General features: G+C 43.1%; 1 protein-coding gene across 1 annotated transcript in view; it reads left to right on the top strand.

Annotated features, from left to right (window-relative positions):
* Nucleotides 1-1299: 1299 nt before the first annotated feature.
* BLVRA (biliverdin reductase A) overlaps nt 1300-20671 on the top strand; it is a 44211-nt gene continuing 24839 nt past the window's right edge. The window contains exons 1-2 of the mRNA XM_080818123.1: nt 1300-1617; nt 9160-9192. Of these exons, the coding sequence (XP_080674249.1) occupies nt 9181-9192 (12 nt within the window). The 5' untranslated portion in view covers nt 1300-1617; nt 9160-9180. The remainder of the gene's footprint in view (nt 1618-9159; nt 9193-20671) is intronic.

Below are 20671 nucleotides of genomic sequence, written 5' to 3'. Positions count from 1 at the left end.
TCGACTGATGGAATAAAATAGGAACCCCAGAAATAAACCTTCACATATATGGTCAAATGATTTTTGACAAAAATGCCAAGTCCATTCAATGGGGAAAGGATAGTCTGTTCAACAAATGGTGCTGGGAAAATGGGATATCCACATTAACTAAAAATGGGTCAAGGACCAAGACCTAAAACAAAATTTCTAGAAGAAAATAGGACATAAATTTTGTGATATCAGATTTGGCAATGATTTCTGATATGACATTAAAGGTAAAGGTAACAAAAGGAAAATTCGAGAAATCGATTCCATGAAAATGTAAAAATATTTTGTATCAGAAGACACTATCATCAGGGTAAAAACGTAACTCACAGAATGGGACAAAATATTGCAAATCGTATATCTAATAAAGGATTAATATCCAGAATATATAGAGAACTCCTAGAACTCAACACCAACCAACTTGATTAAAAATGACTTGAATAGATAATTCTCCAAAAGAGATACAAATGGCCAACATGCTCACAAAAAGGTGTCCAACATTATCAGGGAAATGCAAATTAAAGCTATAGTGAGATACAACCTCATACCCATCGGGATGGTTACCATCAAGAAAAGGGAAAATGAGTCTGAGGAGCGTTTTCTCGGAGAAATGGGAACCCTTGGGCGTTACTGGTGGAAATGTCAAGTGGTACAGTCATGGAAAACAGTAGGGTCTCAGGTGTTTGTACACCCCTTTTCATAGCAATATTATTCACAACAGCTAAACTGTGGAAGCAATTCAAGTGTCTATCAATGGATGAACGGATAAACCTTAAATGTTTAGCCTTAAAACGGGAGGAAATTCTGCAATATGGCGATATGGATGAACTTTGAGGACATTATTCTAAGTGAAATTAGCCAGTCATTAAAAGACATATACTGTGTGATTCCACTTACAGGAGGTCCTTAAGAGCAATGGAATCGTGAAGGCAAAAACTATACTTTGCCAGGGGATAAGAGGCACTTACTGTTTAACGAGTGGAGAGTTTCAGTTTCACAAAATGAACACGGTGGAGGGATCGTGGTGATCAGTGCACAACGTGAATGTACTTGATATCACTGAACTCTGCACTTAAAATTATTAAGATGGTAAATTTTATGTTATGTGTATGTTACCACACCGACAGAAAAAGAAAATAAAAACAAAAACAAAAAATGCTTTGCCTGCTCTTTGATCTGGATCCAAAAAGGACGGCGCGGATTCACGTGTTGGGGGTGCGGCCCAGAAAAGGGGCAGAGCACAGAGTGCCCAACCACCTCCCCTCCCCCGACCCCAGCGCGGAGGCCTCACAGATCTGGAACGGGGGCTACCGTCTTCTCCTGCTTCCCCTGTGGGGGAGCAAGGAGAGTCCCTCGGCAGCCAAGCCGTTCACAGCCTGCCCTGCGGCGCTGAACTCTGCGGCGGGGCGCTCCCCTCTCCGCCCCCACCTGCGCTCTGCCCGCCCCCCGCCCCCCACCTGCTCTATCCCCGCCCCCCTGAGATTCTTCCGGCCTCGCGCGCCTCGGCCAATCGGAGCGCGCGCCTGCCTCAGGGGCCGACCCGGCGGCAGCTCGGAGACTGCGCAGGGAGCCAAGCGTTGTGCCCAGCGGCAGGTAAGGCGCGCGGCGGTCGAGTGAATGGGGGTCGCGGGCAGCTTTTAAGAAAACCTTTGAGCAGGAGCTTGGAAAACTTGGCCAGCGGGAGATCGGGCTCCGCCCTGCGGTCTCCGGCCCAAGGCCCAAGGCCCAAACCCCCAGGCGCCTCCTGGGCGCCTCGTCTCCTGCTCCACTGGGCCCGAGGGGAGGAGGCCGCCCCGAGGCTTGGCTGGTCGGGCGTCGCGGCGAGCCCTCCCGGGAATGGGGCTCCCTCAAATAACCAAAAAGCAGACTGTTCAAAAAACTAAATCTATTTTATTTTAAAAGTGTTTGTGGTTTCAGTTGCAATGTAGACGTAAGTCGGCCGGAGCTGTGTACGTGCACGGCGTAGTCTAAAGGGCTGGGGCTGAGCCCGTGGTTCTGTCGCGGTAGCGCGAACGTGGGCTGACAGCTCGGTCCACGCGACACGTGCGTGGCCGGGGTTCTGCTCCTCGAGTACGAATCTTGCGGAAGACCCTGAACCTGTCCTGGCCGCGCTTTCCTCTTGGGAAACTGGAAAGTACGGGTATTTCATAGACCCTTGTGAGGGTTACATGAATTAAGGACACTAAAAAACTAAGGCTGAGCTCCCAGCAACAACAGGGTTAAATATATACAAAAGATCTTTCCAGGTGCTGATAACCCTGAGTTGTTTGAGGAAGGAATTAAGGAAGTTCACAACAAAATCGCGTAGAATAGTCAGAAACACATACATATGTACATATACATATGTGTATTTATATATATACACACACATCTATATATGTGTGTGTATATATATATAAATATATGTCTAGATCCTGGGAACAGAGACAATGTAAGAACAGAAAATAAGTCTGGGCGCAAAAAAGAGTAAGTGTGTCAGTGCTGTCCAACAGAACTTTCTGTGATAGTGGAAATGTTGTATATTTAATTAACTAGCATCCATAACCATATGTGTCTAATGGCCATCTGACAGGACAGCGCAGATTTCTAGTTGGGTCTCATATTTGTTTCTAAGAAGGTAAACTTGGTTAGTTACATAGTTTGGTCATCTGGAAAGTAAGGCATGCTAGGGACTTCTCCCTACCTCCGCTCTGGCAACCATCACTTTATTCTAAGAGCTTTTAACATTTTAGAAAGAAGAGTTACTCCTACACGTTCTGCTTGTGTGGAAGGTTTGTGTTCAGTTCCCCTCCCCCACTTGTCAGTCATGCTGTGGAGTTGATGGGTTCCTGTAGCTCTCCAGCAGGAAGAGCTGGTCTTTCAGGAACAGGGAACCAAGGTTCCCATCTTTCTGGGAGATCAATGTCTAACAACACCTACGGGCCCCAGAATGTTCTGATCTCAACCCAGTTATGAAACGGAGTTGCACACTGTTTGCAATTATTTGAATTAAGTTGCTTTTAAAAAACCCAGAAGCATACCCTTATAAATATGAGTACACTAGAGGTCTGTTCCTTAATAAGAGTATTTTTGACTCTTATTATCTCATTTTTTCCTGTCATATCTATCAACATCAAGATCACTTTCTTTTTTTCCCCCAGTAATTAGTGCTTTATCATCAATTCCAATAGAAAACAGAATTGCGGGTCATAGAAGACCACAAATAAGGGCTCCTTGCTGGCCCGGTCAGTGGAGCATGTGACTCTTGATCTTGGGATTGTGAGCCCAAGCTCCATGTTGGGTGTAAAGATGACTTAAAAATAAAATCTTTTTTTTTTTTAAGATTTTATTTATTTATTTGACAGACAGAGATCACAAGTAGGAAGAGAGGCAGGCAGAGAGAGAGGGGGGAAGCAGGCTCCCCGCTGAGCAGAGAGCCTGATGCGGGACTCGATCCCAGGACCCCAGGATCACGACCTGAGCCGAAGGCAGAAGCTTTAACCCACCGAGCCACCCAGGCGCCCTAAAAATAAAATCTTAAAACACCACAAATAATTTATATTAGTCATCATGACTACAGTGTTGAAAAGTGGTACTTTCAAGAAAAGGGAGAAGGTTTCAAAATGCTGATAAGGAGGAACCGGAGGAACAGAGCAAGGAGTGGCAGGAAGGTCGGGAGGGGAAGAGAGTGGCTTAGGTTTGGAGAGAGTGTCCAGGAAAGCTTTCCCTCTTCAGCCCTTTTGTGTGTTTTCGCTTCAATGGCAGCTGCTTCCCTGGCTCTGACGACTCGAGCCTTGTCCTAGTTTCCTTGTGTCGGTGCCCCTGAGAGAACCAGAAAAGAAGTTAATAACCTCCGGTGAACAAAGACAAACACTGAGAAAGCTAAACCAAAGGAGAACAAAAAAGGAGAAGTAAAATGGGTTAGAATTACAGCGTGTCAGCACCAAAAAAGAGCTTAGGGGTCATCTAAGTATGTCTAAGTTCACCTGCGCCTTTTTTTTTTGTGGTGCAGAAACTAACGCATGTACCTTGGCCTTGGTCAGTTTGGTGGTGGGTGCCCATGCCAGGTATAGGATTCTGGGTTCTTGAGTCACGGGCGGGCTGTTATCTCCCAGAATGATAGCTTGTCTGGAGGGACCTTAGTGCATCACGTTTTGGGGTCAAAGCTCAAACTCCAGCAGTGTTTAGTAGACCTGCTGCAGTAGATGTGGGGAAAGGAGAAACCTACTTTAAATCGCTTTAAGCAGGGTTTTTATGCAAAAGTGTTTGTTCTTTTTCTTTCGCTGTCTAGTGAACCACTGCAGCCTGAACTATCATTTGTCATTAAATGGTAATTCAGGAACTCACTCAAGATTCTTCTGGTTTTTTTTTTGTTTTTTGTTTTTTGTTTTTTTAAGTTCTTGATCCTAGACAGACATACCATATATTTCTGGATGGGAAGACCGATGAATTCACATTAATTTAATTTACAAATTTGATACAGTTATAGGCACAGTCCCAGTGGAACTGGTTTTTTTTGTTTTTGTTTTTTTTTTAACTTGACAAAGATGTTCTAAAATTAATCTGGAAGCCTGAGCAAACAAGAATAGATAAGAATACTGCACAAGTTAACGAGAGAACTTGAGCTACCAGAAAACAAAAACATATTGTTAAGCCATAGTCATATAAACAATGTATTATAGGCATGGGACTAAAGGTCAATGACACAGCAGAAAAAGTGAAAAAAAAAAAAAAGAATAACCGTATTCATAAGATCTTCTACGAGTCATGGGGGAAATGATGAAATAGTCCATTAATGATTTGGGAACAACTCAACTATTTGAGGGAAAAGGGAAAAATAGAGAGGGAGTCTCATCTCATGCCATACACCAAAATACAACTTAGATGGATTAAAATACAAAAATAAAAAGGTTAAAAATCTAAAAAATAAAAGTGTGTCTATAAATATCTCTAAACATAATATCAACAGTTAGAAACATAAAGGCTTTTAGTGTTTGACCATTTAAATATTAAACCCTTGAAATAAACAAACCTAAATTTCTTGCTATAGGATTAGGTCTTAGATATTTAAGAATATATTAAAATATAGAATAAAATTCTCCCTGGGTTCTTTGCAAACTTTAATTAGTCTTGGCAGGACAGTGGGAAGGAGGAGAACAGTGTGATGAGCTGGGAGAGTGTAGAAAGGCAGAGCCAGATTTCTCCTGGGCGGGAGGGGGGGTGGTGGGGGGGGGTTGTACTTCTTGGCAGTGCTATCTTATTATAAGGGGAATTGAAAGCTGGAGGGGAGGGAGCATTGGAAGGATACCCCAGTTGAAGAATCTGGCCAGGATACCTCAGTTGAACGTGCTTTGTACATGAGAGTAATTCATCCTAGGTAGTAAACTACTGATGCCTAATGAGATAAGATTTCTTTTTTTTTATTTACTTTTTAAAATTATTTTTATTAACATATAATGTATTATTTGCCCCAGGGAAACAGGTCTGTGAATCATCAGGCTTACACATTTCACAGCACTCACCATAGCACATACCCTCCCCAATGTCCATCACCCAGCCACCCCATCCCTACCCCCCCACCCCCTAGCAACCCTCAGTTTGTTTTTTTTTTAAAGATTTTATTTATTTATTTGAGAGAGAGACAGTGAGAGAGAGCATGAGAGGGGAGAAAGTCAGAGGGAGAAGCAGACTCTCCAAGGAGCAGGGAGCCTGATGTGGGACTCGATCCCAGGACTCTGGGATCATGACCTGAGCTGAAGGCAGTCGCTTAACCAACTGAGCCACCCAGGCGCCCAACCCTCAGTTTGTTTTGTGAGATTAAGAGTCTCTTATGGTTTGTCTCCCTCCCGATCCCATCTTGTTTCATTTTTCCCTTCCCTACCCCCCAAAACCCTCCGCCCTACCTCTTAAATTCTTCGTATCAGAGAGCTCATATGATGATTGTGAGATAGGATTTCTCAGTGAGCTTCTGTCTCACACATGTGCATTTCTCCAGATCATTCTATGTCTTCTTTTGTTTCACTTTCCCAGATTCTGTGGGGAAGCAGTAAAGTTTATAAACAGTGTTTTGTAGACATTTTTAATAGGAAAACTTTCCTGAGTTCTCATTTGAAAGGAAAGGCAAGTAGCAATGTTTCTACAAGGACAAAGGACTCAGGGCAATTTAACGATTTCTCTTGAATGGGATGTGGGCACTGGAGATACATTGGAAGCAGCAGAATTGCTAGGTCGGGGGTTGTGTGCATTTGGAATTGTCATAGATGTTGCAGACTGCCCTCTTACAGAGCCGATCCCCATCTGTAGGCCCCCAATAATGTCAGAGAGCGTGTTCTTCCCCACCCTTTGACCACCGCCCCACCGTGGCAAACATTTTGATCTCTGGCAATCTGATGGGAGCGTCTTTGAGAAATAATAATTTGCATTCTGCAATCATTAATGAGGTTGAGCGTTGTTCTTGTTTTAAGAGCCTCCTGAGTTCCCTTCTGTGGAAATCGGAGAACATTTTAGAGCTGAAACAGACCTTAGGGATGAAGTCCAGTTGTTCAGCCTACAGATGAGGAAGCTGTTTGGACATGGTCCCTTAGCAGGACCAACACCAGTTCTCCTGTTTGTCATGCTCGCTGTCTGAGGGAAGGTAAGACAGGGTCTGCAGAGGTCTCTGGAGTACTCTGGGGTTTGGCTCTAGAACCAGAAAGTCTGAAAATTACAGTGCAATGCTGCAGTGCTGAGACTGGGAGACCAAATGCTTTTACCCACGCTGAACTTCAGGGACCCCATCTGTAAAATAGAATTGGTGTTAGCTTTTTTGCTGAGGGTTTGTGGATTAGTGTTATTATCAAGTAGTTGATACAAGTAGGCTCACAGCTGTTACTAACCTCCTCGTATTTGTGCGTTTTGTTATCTGACTTTCCCACCCACATGTAAGCTCTAAGGGAAGCTTAAAGTTCTTAAAAATATGAGTAAAACACTATAGAGTTTTGGGTAGGGCATCTGCAGGAGAGAGCAACCAGGGGGGTGTTCTTTGGGGACACCCTGTGGTCCAGGCTGCTGCTTAACACACATCCTCGCCTAGTTCTAGCTTTTCCCCCTTGACTTTGCTGTTAATGTCTTCATTGTCCTTCCGAGATATGTTACGCGTAGGAAGACATCGCGCGCATCCTGACTTCCTGGGATCTGAGAGGAAAGCTTACCTGCTCTGTTACTCCCTCTTTTTTAGGTTTGTCTTCTACAGGTTCCCTTTTTCATGTTTTTCAGGAATCACGAAAAGGCTCTGGGTTATTAAAGGAAAGACAGCATGTGTGCCGGGTAGGTTAGGTCATGAGACCCAATCTCAAAGCACAAAGGAGGAATGAGAAGAGGGAGGGGAAGGGAATTACTGAAAATGGGTTATTTTCAACACACAGCCCAGGTGACCATCCCAAATGTTCCTAGGGTTGTCAGGAGTCAATTTCTTTTTTTGTTTGTGTCTGTTATTTTTATTTTTTTATTTATTTTTAAAGGTTTTATTTATTTATTTGACAGACAGAGATCACAAGTAGGCAGAGGCAGGCAGAGAGCGAGAAGGAAGCAGGCTCCCCGCCGAGCAGAGAGCTCGATGCGGGGCTTGATCCCAGGACCCTAGGATCATGACCCGAGCTGAAGGCAGAGGCTCAACCCACTGAGCCACCCAGGCGCCCCGTGTATTTGCTATTTTTAATAATGGGTGTTCTTGGGGCGCCTGGGTGGCTCAGTGGATTAAGCCGCTGCCTTCGGCTCAGGTCATGATCTCAGGGTCCTGGGATCGAGCCCCGCATCGGGCTCTCTGCTTAGTGGGGAGCCCGCTTCCCCCTCTCTCTCTGCCTGACTCTCTGCCTACTTGTGATCTCTCTGTCAAATAAATAAATAAAATCTTTAAAAAAAAAAAAAATAATGGGTGTTCTTGATTTTCTTGTTCTCATTCGTGGTTATCATCAGGATGTGCAAACCTTTCTATATTTTGAAGCAGAATAAGATCAAATGCAAGGATGGGTCCAAGGACCGAGGCCACCACTGTCTTCCCTTCAAGAGGACTTGGAGGGCCCTCCTCCCTCCCCTCCAGCTCTGGGCATCCTCTGCGTCGGCTTCCTAGACATCCCACTCTGGTGGAGGGGCTGGAGAATTTTTAGTTCTCTCTCTGTCACCTCTAGTCATGCAGTCACCCTGCCATTGCCTGCCCGAGTCTTAGTTGAAATAAAGGGGCAGTTCTAACAGTGCTGACAAATGAATGAGAAGGCTAATTTTTATAGGCTTCTCAGTTCTACTCTCAGTTCTTGTGTCTCTCCTAGGTGCCTGTTTGCTCCTTCTTTCCTCCTCCTTCATGCTATGGGTTCAGAGTAGCCTGTTAAACTGTTCTTTTAACATAATACATTTAAGTCCTCTGGAAAGTCAGCTAGGAGGAAGAAAAAGATGTCTTTCCTACTGCCTTGCTTGTCTCCATACAAGAAAGGCAGATCTGGGGCTCCTTGGGTGGCTCAGTCAGTTAAGCATTCGACTCTTGATCTCAGGGGGTCATGAGTTTGAGCCTCATGTTAAAAAAAAAGAAAAGAAAAAAAAAGAAAGGCAGATCCAAAGCTATCCCTTCCAAGCACCAACTTTGGGACAAGCACCATTCTTCTAAGTGCACGTGGGCATTATAGTTACAGTCACTCTTCCAGTATAGGGGACGGACCTTCAGTGTTGGAAATGTCCTTCTTTAGAAACATCATTGGTATATGACATCCCAGCCTCCACCAGCCTTAGAATCAGACACTGGCCTGGGTACCATTACTGGAGGGTAAACGTGGTAGAGGCATTTGAGGAAGATAGGGCCAGTGGGATAATAGGTAGTGTGGGAGACGGGCACCCGAGTGGCTCAGTTGGTTAAGCGTGCAGCTCTTTGTTTTGGCTGGGGTCATGATCTCAGGGTCATGGGATCAAGCTCTATGGTAGGCTTTGCACTCAGTGGTGAGTGTGCTTGAGATTCTCTCTCTCTCTCTTCCCCCTCAACTCGTGCACTCTTTTTCTCTCTAAAATAAATGAGATCTTAAAAAAAAAAAAAAAAAAAGAGTGTGGGCGAAAGTGGGATGGCAAAGGGGAGTGTCTGCATGGAGTCTGGGGCAGGTGTCATCAGAGTCCTAACCTCTGCTTTTGTCTTCACAGCCACGGAAGTAGGAGAACAAGATGAATGCAGAGGTGAGTGCTTTCAGAGGACCAGTTTAAGGAATGCTTTTCTTGCATTGTTCCTCATTCTTCCTTCACTGAGTTTCTTCTCTCCCTATAGAACTTTCAAAAACGCTGGCACAAACTTGAAAACGTTTCCCTTCCCGCCTGCCAGTGTGCACATGGCTCTGGGCAATATGGAAAAATTGGGCCCTTCTGCGTTCTTATCCGTGTCTGACCGGCTTCAGTTAGATTGGAATTTACTGATTGTACCTCAAGCTGAAATAACACTGAAGGGCTGGGGCTGGAGTGGGCAGCAGGGTGTGGGGGTGCTGGGCCTAGAGCCTTACTTTGTGTTATTCTGGGGACATTTAACGTTTGCCTACTACGACATTTCTCTGCATTGTCTCCTAGGGGCTCTCAGTTGTACCGTCCCTGTTCTTTGATCTGCTGAGATTTCCAGTCACTTTGCCCTTTTGTTTTTTCCTGACTGATCAGCTCCTTCCTGCCTTTACTCCTCTCCAAGAGGAGAGGATCACCCTTGGTCCAATGTCCCCAACTGCTTTTCCTTTTCTCCCGTTGATCCACATGCCAAACCCAGGACAGTGGTCTTGGGTGAGTGGCACAGCTTCGTGCTGTTGGCAGCTGGCAAATGTGTCCAGACCCTCATGGGATGCTCAGCACAGCCCTCCTAGCCTCCGCGGAGCTGCAGGCGGCCCCCTTTCCCATTGCCCTGAACGGCCAGCTCTCGGTTTCTCATTCCTCCCGGCTCCCTCCTCACTCTTAGTACCTGGACCAGTTCCTCCTTTACAGAGCAAAATGAGAACCATCAGACATCATCTCTCTCAATTCCTGCCTTCCCATTCGTCTTACTCCTCTTGTCACAATGAAAGGGATGTTTATCAGTGAGAGAGCTCCAGGCTGTGAGTGTCACAAAACCCAACTTCATGTGTTTTTCACCTGGGAAGTCCAAATGGAGGGCAGCCTTCAGGGCTGGCTTATCCACTGGCTCGGCGACCCTCCTGATCCAGGATCATGTCGTCTCTCTGCTCTTCGTCCAAATGTTAGCTTTCCCCTGGAGATAGTGCCCCTGATGGCTATAGGATGGCTGCCAGCCGCAGTTGAGACTCCGTGCTTCCTCATTCACTTTGAGCAGGAGGAGTCAGCTTCCTGCAGCTCTCCCAGAAAAGCAGGGACCTCTGTTTTGTGAAGTCACACCTAATGCCTCCTTAGGTCTTAGTGGCAAGAATTATGTCACATGCCCACTCCTGGACTAGTTACTGGGTTAGAGGAGCTAAAATTTTGCCAATTGGCTTAGACTAACCAGGCCCCCCCCACCCCATGCCTGGGCTGGATAGAGGAGGAAGAAGAAAGGGGAGCGGACCTGTCGTATCCAGTGTCCCTAGAAACCCCTGTCCATACTCTGAATGGCAAATTCTGTTGCCTCTGCAGACCTCACACTGCCTCCCTAATTATCTCCTTTACCAGCTGCATTGTTAACTTCATTTCTGCTGACTCATTCTGACTCATATTTCCAAAGGCTTTATTTTCTTTTTTTAAAGATTTATTTATTTATTTATAGGGAGAGAGAGGGAGGGGGAGAATCCTCAAGCAGGCTCCCCACTGAGCGCAGAGCCCGACGCGGGGCTTGATCCCAGGCCCCTGAGATCCTGACCTGAGCTAAAACCAAAGAGTCGGCTGCTTAACCAACTGAGCCATGCAGGCTCCCCTCAAAATGCTTTAGTTCTTACTTTCTTCAGAAAAAACCACACGTGACATTTTGTCAAGCTACTATAATCCTGTTTTTCTCATGTCTTTCAAAGGGAGGCTTCTTGAAAGAGATGTCTGTAGGTAATTTCGCCATTTCTTCCTCTCTCCAAGTCATTCTCAACCTACTGCAGTCGGGTGTCTTTCTTACTGAAGTTCATCTTAAATAATAATTTTGTAAAAATTAGTTTTGTAGTAATGTCAATATACATACATAGTACAAAGCTCGACAGCCACAAAATGGTAAAAGTCCAAAGTAAGTCTCGTACTGTCTGATCTACTAGCCTACTGGCCTTCCCCACTTCAGGGCTGACTTCTTTTAAGCACTTTCTGGTGCCTCTGACCCCTTATATGAGGGCCTTGGGACTCAAATTCTCATGGTCTTAGGAGTTCTGAAGAAAAATTAGAAACTTTGCACTGATAGTAAGCTTACACAGCCTGGCCTGGTAAGTCCCCCCAGTCATCAGTTACCCCTTCTTTCCTGTCACTTTGACCCTTCCTTCTTGGATGGCTTTTTCCTCTCAACCTTTGAAAACATTCCTAGGCCTTGGGTTCCCCTTTAACCGTCCCCACTTCTCTTCTGCCTTAAACGCCCATCGTTCAGTGTCTGTGACCACTTTCTCACTTCCCTTTTACGTCAGCTTCGCTACAGTCTGACTTGGTTCTCACTGTTCCACCAAAACTTTGCAAGGAAGGGTCACCAGTAGCATCCCTATTGCCAGATTCGGTGGAAAGTTCCTTTTCGAAGCATTTGACCCTGTTGGTCATGTTCTTCAAGTAGTTCCCATGCAGTCCCAGGGTTTCTGCCTAGCTCTCTGCTCACATCTTCTCAGACTCTTGGGCTTGTGGTCTGCCTGCTTTTGAAAACTTTGTGTTCCCCAGGATACTCCTCCTCCTGCCCATCGTCCCGGGCTGCTCATCTGATCCCACAGTTTTTGTTAGTCGTATGTTTAGGAATGTCCCCAGTGGATTTGTTCGACCACATCCTCCTCCCCACCTCCAGATCTGCACACTGAGAAGCCTGGATTGCTCGTCTCCCCTGAGAGGTTCTCCAGGTGCTCCAGCTCTTTCCAAAACAAGCTGGACCTGCTGTTTTTCGGCTGCCCCAAATAGGCTTCTCAGGGAATGGCACCACAGTCACCTCTGTGCGTGGCCTGGAAGCTTGACATCCTCCTCCCTCCTTTCCCACGCTCCATGCTGTAAATCCTGTTTTCTTGACTTAGTCACTAAAATGGAAGTGTAACAGTACACTGTACCAGACTTTAGACTCGGTTTGATGGCTATAATGGTAAAAAAATTAAAGATACGGTACTTGTACTCATGGGATTTGCCGGTAAGTGAGACCGTAATACCTTCCAAATCTGTCTTTTTCTTGCTTGACTTTCTGCCTCCTTTTCCCTTCCTCACTTCCAGTACTTACTCCCCTTTCCTTTCCTTACCCTCCTCTAGGTCATTCTCTCTCCCTCTTGGGGGGCAGAGGAGGACACCTCAAGCCTAGAAGGTACTCCTCAGCCCCGGTTTGTGACGTGTGGTCCTTGCTGGTGTGTGCAGGGCTCCTCTCTTGTATTTATTTTCTCATTCCTTGTGGTCTTTATCCTTGTTCTCCCCTTTCCCAAGACAGCTATGCTATTGTCCTATTGGATTAGATGATTACCTTTTTGTTTCCGTGTATTCATGAAAGTGTATGTTACTGTTTTTGTACAAATACCCTTTACATTTACATTTCGTAAAATGGTTTTTTGTTTTGTTTTTGTTTTTGTTTTTGGTGCACAAGTTGTGTGAATTAAAGCACATGCATCAGTTTGCATAGCCATTACCACAATCAGGATTCAGACCCTCACTCTGAAATACTCCTTTTGTTCCTCCTCACTGCGAGCCCCTGGCAACCACCGTGTAGTATACTTTTAATTTCACTAATTGTATTACTGTGTCACGGTTTATAGCTTGTTCTCTTTCTTAATTTTTCCACTCAGGACTGCATTTTCAAGATAAAACAGAGTTAATCTGCTGCACAGTACCCCATGCTGTGCATAATTTAAACTTCACAGGACACCTATGAGCAAGATGCTATTATCACCTCTGTTTTGTAGCATAAGGAAATGAGGGTTAAGTAGCTTGCTCAAGTCACGGAGTATTGGGGGCAGAATGGTCATACAAGCTCTGATGTCTGACTCTGTGAATGCCTGTCTTCTTGTGCATGTTCAGCTAATCTTTTTTTTTTTTTTTAAGATTTTATTTTTTCTGAGAGAGAGAGAGAGAGAGAGCGCATGAAAGGGGAGAAGCAGACTCCCTGTGGAGCTGGGAGCCCGATGTGGGACTCGATCCCGAGACTCTGGGATCATGACCTGAGCCAAAGGCAGTGGCTTAACCAACTGAGTCACCCAGGCGCCCAGTTCAGCTAATGTTGTCCGTGCAGTTCATAGGCCATTTCTGCGACATGAAAAGTTTCTCAGGGCTTTCTTTCTGGAAGTGATACCTCCTTCTCATTAACTCCCATTGCTCTTTATCTCTTTTTTTGTTACCTGCCATTCTCTGACATCTATATAGCTCTCTGTGTGTCTTACTCATCTTAGCATACGCGCAGCACCTGGTGTGATGCCTCATACGTTGTTTGTACTCACCAAGTGGCAGTCGTCATTTAGTCAAGTGATCGGATGGTTCAGAAACTGTTAAGTAGTCTTGTAATGCAATCCAGAACTTAGACGGACTAGTGAAAATGCAGAGGAAGGAAATCACATGCCAGAAAATTTCAGGGAAAACTTGCTGTGGCTGAGTCTATCTGGAATAGAAGGGTGGAGAGGGATTTTCAGCCTCAGCTAGTCCTTTGATCTCAGAGGAAGTTTGTTGAATACATGAACGACTCTGAGGACTTCGAGCCTTTCAAGCTGGGTCCCTTAGGGAGTTTGTGGAGCCACTGGCCTTTGCCCAGAAGATCAAAGCAGAGCCAGCCAGGTGGGGTGGATGGTTGGCACCTGGCACAGAAGATTGTGATCCAGGTCACAATGAGATGGCCAGGTGCAAATTGGAAATGACCAGCTGGTATTTCTTTTTAGGCTGAGCTTGGAGGAAAGGATGGCTCACAGCTGGGGATTTTGGAGTCCTCAGCATAAAGGTGGTCATGGAAACCTTAGGAATGAAGGGATCCCCCATCCCCGAAATCCAGGGATATGGGGAAGAGAAAAAAACAGAGGGACAAAGATTGAGCCCTGGGAAGTATGCACATCCAGAGGGCAGGGTGAAGAAGGAAAGTGGTGAAGTGTGAAAAGAAAACCTTGGGCGCCTGCGTGGCTCAGTGGGTTAAACCTCTGTCGGCTCAGGTCATGATCTCAGGGTCCTGGGATCGAGCCCCACATTGGGCTCTCTGCTCAGCGGGGAGCCTGCTTCCCCCCTCTCTCTGCCTGCCTCTCTGCCTACTTTGTGATCTCTCTCTGTCAAATAAATAAATAAAATCTTTTAATTTAAAAAAAAAAAAAGAGAGAAAGAAAACCTCAGTACGAGGTGAGAGAAGCCAAGAAAGGAGGGAAAGTCCAAATAAGTTTTAAATATGTCTGAGGTCCAGAGGAGTGCAACTGAGAAAAAGACCTTGAATTTATCAATGAAAAGATGGTCTGTGATGAAGCAGAGAGTCGTGGCAGTGGAAACCGGATTACGGCTGGGTCAGAAAGTGTCAGTGGAAGCAGCAGTTGTAGCCTGGAGGTGTGATGAGTCAAATGATTGGGGTCAGTGGACTGGACAGTCAGGGGCAGGAGGTCCCCAGGGTGGGGCAGCAGAAGATTCTGGGCACCGTAGAGAGACCTCCAGGTAGGGAGATGGAAGTAAGCAAGGGGTCACAAGCTGTAGAGTTCTAATCTGCTTGGAGCATCGCTTGGATATATGTATCTATTTTAAGTGTTTTTATTTTGGATAACTAATATATCCACATGATTCAAAATTTTAAAGAATTTAGGGGGAAAAAAAAAAAGATTTACCCTGAAAAGTCCTCTTCCCTCCCAGCTACTCTGGTTCTCATGCTCCCAGGCAAACAGAGTTAACTAGTTTATTGGCTATGCTTTCAGAGAGATTCTAAACATATACCACAAATATTTCTTATTCTTCCTGACTATTTGGAATCTCCTTTTCCCCTCTCAGAGTGGTGGTCCATCACTCGTACTCATGTCCTTACCCCCTGAAGTTCCTCCAAAATTATTTTATTAGTTTAATTTATTTTATTTTTAGTTTATTCTATATTTATTTTTATTTTTAATTTGATTTTATTTTTTCAGTGTTCTAAGATTCATTGTTTATGCACCACACCCAGTGCTCCATGCAATATATGTCTGCCCTAATACCCACCACCAGGCTCACTTAACTCCCCACGCCTCTCCCCTCCAAAACCCTCAGTTTGTTTCTCAGAGTCCATAGTCTCTCATGATTCGTCTCCCCCTCCCATTTCCCCCACTTCACTTTTCCTTTCCTTCTCCTAATGTCCTCTGTGTTATTACTTATGCTCCACGAGTACGTGAAACCATATGATAATTGACTCTCTCTGCTTGACTTATTTTACTCAGCATGATCTCTTCCAGTCCCGGCCATGTTGCTACAAAAGTTGGGTATTCATCCTTTCTGATGGAGGCATAATACTCCATTGTATATATGGACCATATCCTCTTTATCCATTCGTCCGTTGAAGGGCATCTTGGTTCTTTCCACAGTTTGGCGACTATGGCCGTTGGTGCTATGAACATTGGGGTACAGATGGCCCTTCTTTTCACTACACCTGTTTCTTTGGGGTAAATACCCAGTAGTACAATTGCAGGGTTATAGGGCAGCTCTATTTTTAATTTCTTAAGGAATCTCTACAGTGTTTTCCAAAGTGGCTGCACCAACTTGCATTCCCACCAACAGTGTAAGAGTGTTCCCCTTTCTCCACATGCTCTCCAGCACTTGTTGTTTACTGCCTTGTTGATTTTGGCGATTCTAACTGATGTAAGGTGGTATCTCAATGTGGTTTTGATTTGAATCCCCTGATTGCTAATGACGATGAACATTTTTTCATGTGTCTATTAGCCATTTGTATGTCTTCTTTGGAGAAGTGTCTGTTCCTGTCTTCTGCCCATTTTTTGACATGATTATCTGTTTTTTGAGTGTGGAGTTTGAGGAGTTCTTTATAGATCTTGGATATCAGCCCTTTGTCTGTAGTGTCATTTGTGAATATCTTCTCCTATTCCATGGGTTGGCTCTTTGTTTTGTTGACTGTTTCCTTTGCTGTGCAAAAGCTTTCAATCTTGATGAAGTCCCAAAAGTTCATTCTTGACTTCTGTTTCCTTTGCCTTTGGAGAAGACACATCTTGAAAGAAGTTGCTGTGGCCGATGTTGAAGAGGTTACTGCCTATGTTCTTCTCTAGGATTTTGATAGATACCTGCCTCATGTTGAGGGCTTTCATCCATTTCGATTTTATCTTTGTGTATGGTGTAAGAGAATGGTTGAGTTTCATTCTCCTATACATAGCTGTCCAATGTATAGCTGTCCAAATGGTGCCCAGCACCATTTATTGAAGAGACTGTCTTTTTTCTGTTGGATATTTTTTCCTGCTTTGTCGAATATTATTTGACCATAGAGTTGCAGGTTCATATCTGGGTTCTCTACTCTGTTCCACTGGTCTGTGTCTGTTTTTGTGCCAGTACCATGCTGTCTTGGTGATCACAGCTTTGTAGTAAAGCTTGAAATTAGGTAACGTGATGCCCCAGTTTTGTTTTTCTTTTTCAACATTTCCTTAGCAATTTGGGGTCTTTTCTGGTTCCACACAATTTTTGGGATTGTTTGTTCCAGCACTTTGAAAAATGCCAGTGGAATGCTGATCGAGGTGGCATTGAAAGTATAGATTGCTCTGGGTTATATACACATTTTAACAATATTTATTCTTCCAATCCATGAGCATGGTATGCTCAATGTAGTACCAGGGTGGCTCAGTCAGTTAAGGGTCTGCTTTCAGCTCGGTTCATGATCTCAGGGTCCTGGGATCAAGTCCTGCATTGGGCTCCCTGCTTAGTGGGGAGTCTCCTCCCTCCGCCTCTCCCCACTGCTTGAGCCTGCATGCACGCGCGCGCTCTCTCTCTCTCTAGCAATAAATAAAATCTTAAAAAAAAAAGACAATACTTTTAATAAAATTAGTTATCCTAGGAATCATTTCACATTATAAGAAAATTACAGACCAGTAACTTTCATGAGCATAAATGCAAACATTTTTAAAAAGATTTTAGCAAATAGAATCATCAGTATATAAAAAAGATACTGCAAGGCCAAGTGAGGTTTATCCTAGGAATGAAAGGTACTAATGTATTAATAGATTTTAAGAAGAGTTTAAATGATCACATCAGTAGACTCAGAAAAGGCATTTGATAAAACTAGACCATTTATAATTTTAAAAAAATCTCAGCAAAATATGAATGGAAAAAAATATTCACATCCTGATAAAGGGTATCTACAAAAAAAATCTACATTTAACATCATTTTTCATGTTAAAGACCCGGTGTTTTCTCCCTAAGATTAAAAATGAGGCAAGAATGTCTGTTCCCACTAATCTAAGTCAGAATCATAATGGAAGACCTACCAGTGCAATAAGGCAAGAAAGTTGAGTAAAGCACTTCAGATTGAGAAGGAAGAAGTGAAACCATCTCTATTTATGTTTGACTTATGGTCTATGTAGGAAATCTGACTCAATATACAAAAATCAATTATATATTTGCAATAAACAGTTTAGAAGTAGAAGCTAAAAAATAAATACTATTGAGGTGCCTGGGTGGCTCAGTGGGTTAAGGCCTCTGCCTTCGGCTCAGGTCATGATCCCAGGGTCCTGGGATCGAGCCCCGCATCAGGCTCTCCACTTAGCGGGGAGCCTGCTACCTCCTCTCTCTGCCTGCCTCTCTGCTTACTTGTGATCTCTGTCAAATAAATAAATAAAACCTTAAAAAATATAAATACTATTTACAGCAGCACTAAAAATCACAAAATACTTAGGTATAAATTTAACAAAACAAGATTCATACACTGAAAATGACAGAATAAAAGAAATCAAAGAAGAACATATGAGGATATATACCATGTTCATGAATTTGAAGGTTCACTATTCCAAGATGTTTGTTTTTTTCCCGAACTACTCTATATAGTCAATGTTTTCCCATTCAAAATCCTGGCAGATTTTTTCTTTTTGTTAGAAATTGACAAGTTGATCGTAAAACTTTTATGTAAAGGCAGAACTACAGTTTTGGGAAAGAAGGGGAAAAAGTTGGAAGGTTGAGAGTAACTGATTTTAAAACTTACTATAAAACTGCGTTAATTGAGACAATATTACAAAGGTGCAAAGGGATTTCAGTGGAAAAAAAAAGTTATTCTCAATAAATTTTTGTTGGAACAATTGGATATCATACGCAAAGAGGGGGAAAAGCTCATTATGGCTTCCAGAGCAGATGGTACATGAGCTGGGTGTGAAGTCTGGGTGTATTTACATACAAGCCTGGCATACCTCTGCCTCACTGTGGGCAGTTGATTCAGCCTGTGGAATACACATTCGAGAGGCTGCCTCTCTACCTAAAAATGTTTTTAAAAGAACCTTGATTCATACCTTACACCATATACAAAAACTAATTCAAATGAGAACATAAAGTAACTAAAACTTTAAGCCTTCAACTGTAAAACCGCTGAGAGAACGCATAGGAGAAAGTCTTTGTGTCTTTGTGTTAGCCAGAAGAATGATACATTAAATTTTTTTGATAATTTGGACTTCATCAACGTTAAGACTTGAAGCTCTTCTTAAGACATTCTTAAGAAAATGAAAAGACATGCTACGGACTGGAAGCTGTTTGCAAATTACAAATTTGACAAATGAATTCAATATCAAAAATATATAAAGAACTCTAAAAACTCACTAATAAGAAAACAACCGAATAGAAGTTCGCAAATGATTTGGATAGACACATCGCCAGTATAGATATACAGATGACAGATAAGCACATGAAACAGCCCTTAACATCACTAGTCATTATGGAAATGTAAGTAGAAGCCACGGATACCACAACATACCAATTATAATGGCTAGAATGAAAAGGAGGAGAAAAACCTGATAGTACTAGATGTTGGTGAAAAGAAAACCTGATAGAACTAGATGTTGGTGGAACCCCGACATTGGGCATGAGAATGCAAAATAGTACATAGAGTCATTCCAGGATTCACTTTGGTAAACAGTTTGGCAATTTCTCATAAAGTTAAATCTACACGTGACATAAAACGCAGCAAATATAACATATGATTTACTGTAAGTCTCAAACACATCACTTAACATATGACCCAGCACTCTTATACCCAGGTATTTACCCAAGTTAAATAAGAACCATGTTTAATTTACACAAAAACTAGTCAATGACTGACTATAGCAGCTTTATTCAGAATAGCATAAATTATGAATTCATTCAAACTGGGAGCAGGAGAAATGCTACTTAGAAAAAAAAAAGAAGAAGAAGAAGAAGAAAGAAATTACTGATACATGTAACAACGTAGATAAAAAAAATGCATTGTGCTAAGTTCAAGCCAGACTCAAAACACTACATATTATATGACTTCATTTATATGACTTTCTGGAAAAGCCAAAACTATTGAGAGAGTAAGCAAACTGCGGTTGCCTGGAGTGAGAGTTGGGTTTGACTACAAAGGAGCATAAGTAATTTTGGAGGAGGATGAACAGAACTGTTTTATATCGTGATTTGTGGTGGTAATATGACTGTATGTTGGTCACAACTCATAGACATTTACTAAAATGGGTGAATTTTATTAGATGCAAAAAAAATAATCTAACCAATAGCATCAGAAAGGGCTTCATAAGATGCCCAGGTCTTCAAAGCTTTGAAGGTTTACAGGTGGGCAGTAGGGAGGAGCTCAAGGGACACAGGATTTGCAAAGGCTTAAAGGTAGCAAACGTACAAAGTTTTACATACTTTCCAGTTGTTTGGAAAGTTAGAAGTCTAAAGGTACGCAGTGGGAGAGGTGACCAGAAGTAGTAGACAGAGCCAAGTTTGGAAGTCCTCAATGTTTGGTAAAGAAGTCTTTGGTAAAGATTTTCCTACCCTCTTATTTATTTATTTATTTATTTATTTATTAATTAAATACTTGTTTTTAAGTTTTACAGACAAAAGTGGTTTTAAAATATTTAAGTGGTAAGTATTATATAAAGAAGAAAAGTTTTAAGATAAGAGAGAGATGGGAGATACCAGGCAGCTTTATGTTCTTTTTTTTAAGTGCAGTCAACCAAAATGGTTGTTTTTATTTTAATACTCTAGCCTTTCTGCTTGCTTGTTTTTAAATTGCCTTTTAAAAAAAATTAAATTCAATTAATTAACTTATAGTGTATTATTAGTTTCAGAGGTGGAGTTCAGTGATTCATCAGTCTTATAACACCCAGTGCTCATTACATCCCTGTCCTCCTTAATGTCCATTACCCAGTTACCCTAAGACTTTCATATCTAAGTACAAGACGTATGTTGTTGCATGTTTTTTGATTATATCCCCTATTTCCAAGCCCTGCAGCTATCTGCCCCCCTTGAAGCCTTTGAAAGGATGCCTCCTTCTGCCCCATTTGCCCCCAGATAACTGTGTGGCTCATCTTCTCAGTTTATTCAGGTCTTTGTTCAAAGCTGCCTTCTCAGAGAGGCTTTCCCTCACCACCCCTTCAAAGCCAAAGCACCCCCTCCTAAAATCTCCCTCTATGCCCTTTAC

The sequence above is a fragment of the Martes martes genome (genome assembly GCF_963455335.1).
Source record: "Martes martes genome assembly, chromosome: 11".
NCBI lineage: Eukaryota > Metazoa > Chordata > Mammalia > Carnivora > Mustelidae > Martes > Martes martes.
Note: the sequence above shows the minus strand (reverse complement) of the source record. Positions and strands in the feature narration are given on the sequence as shown.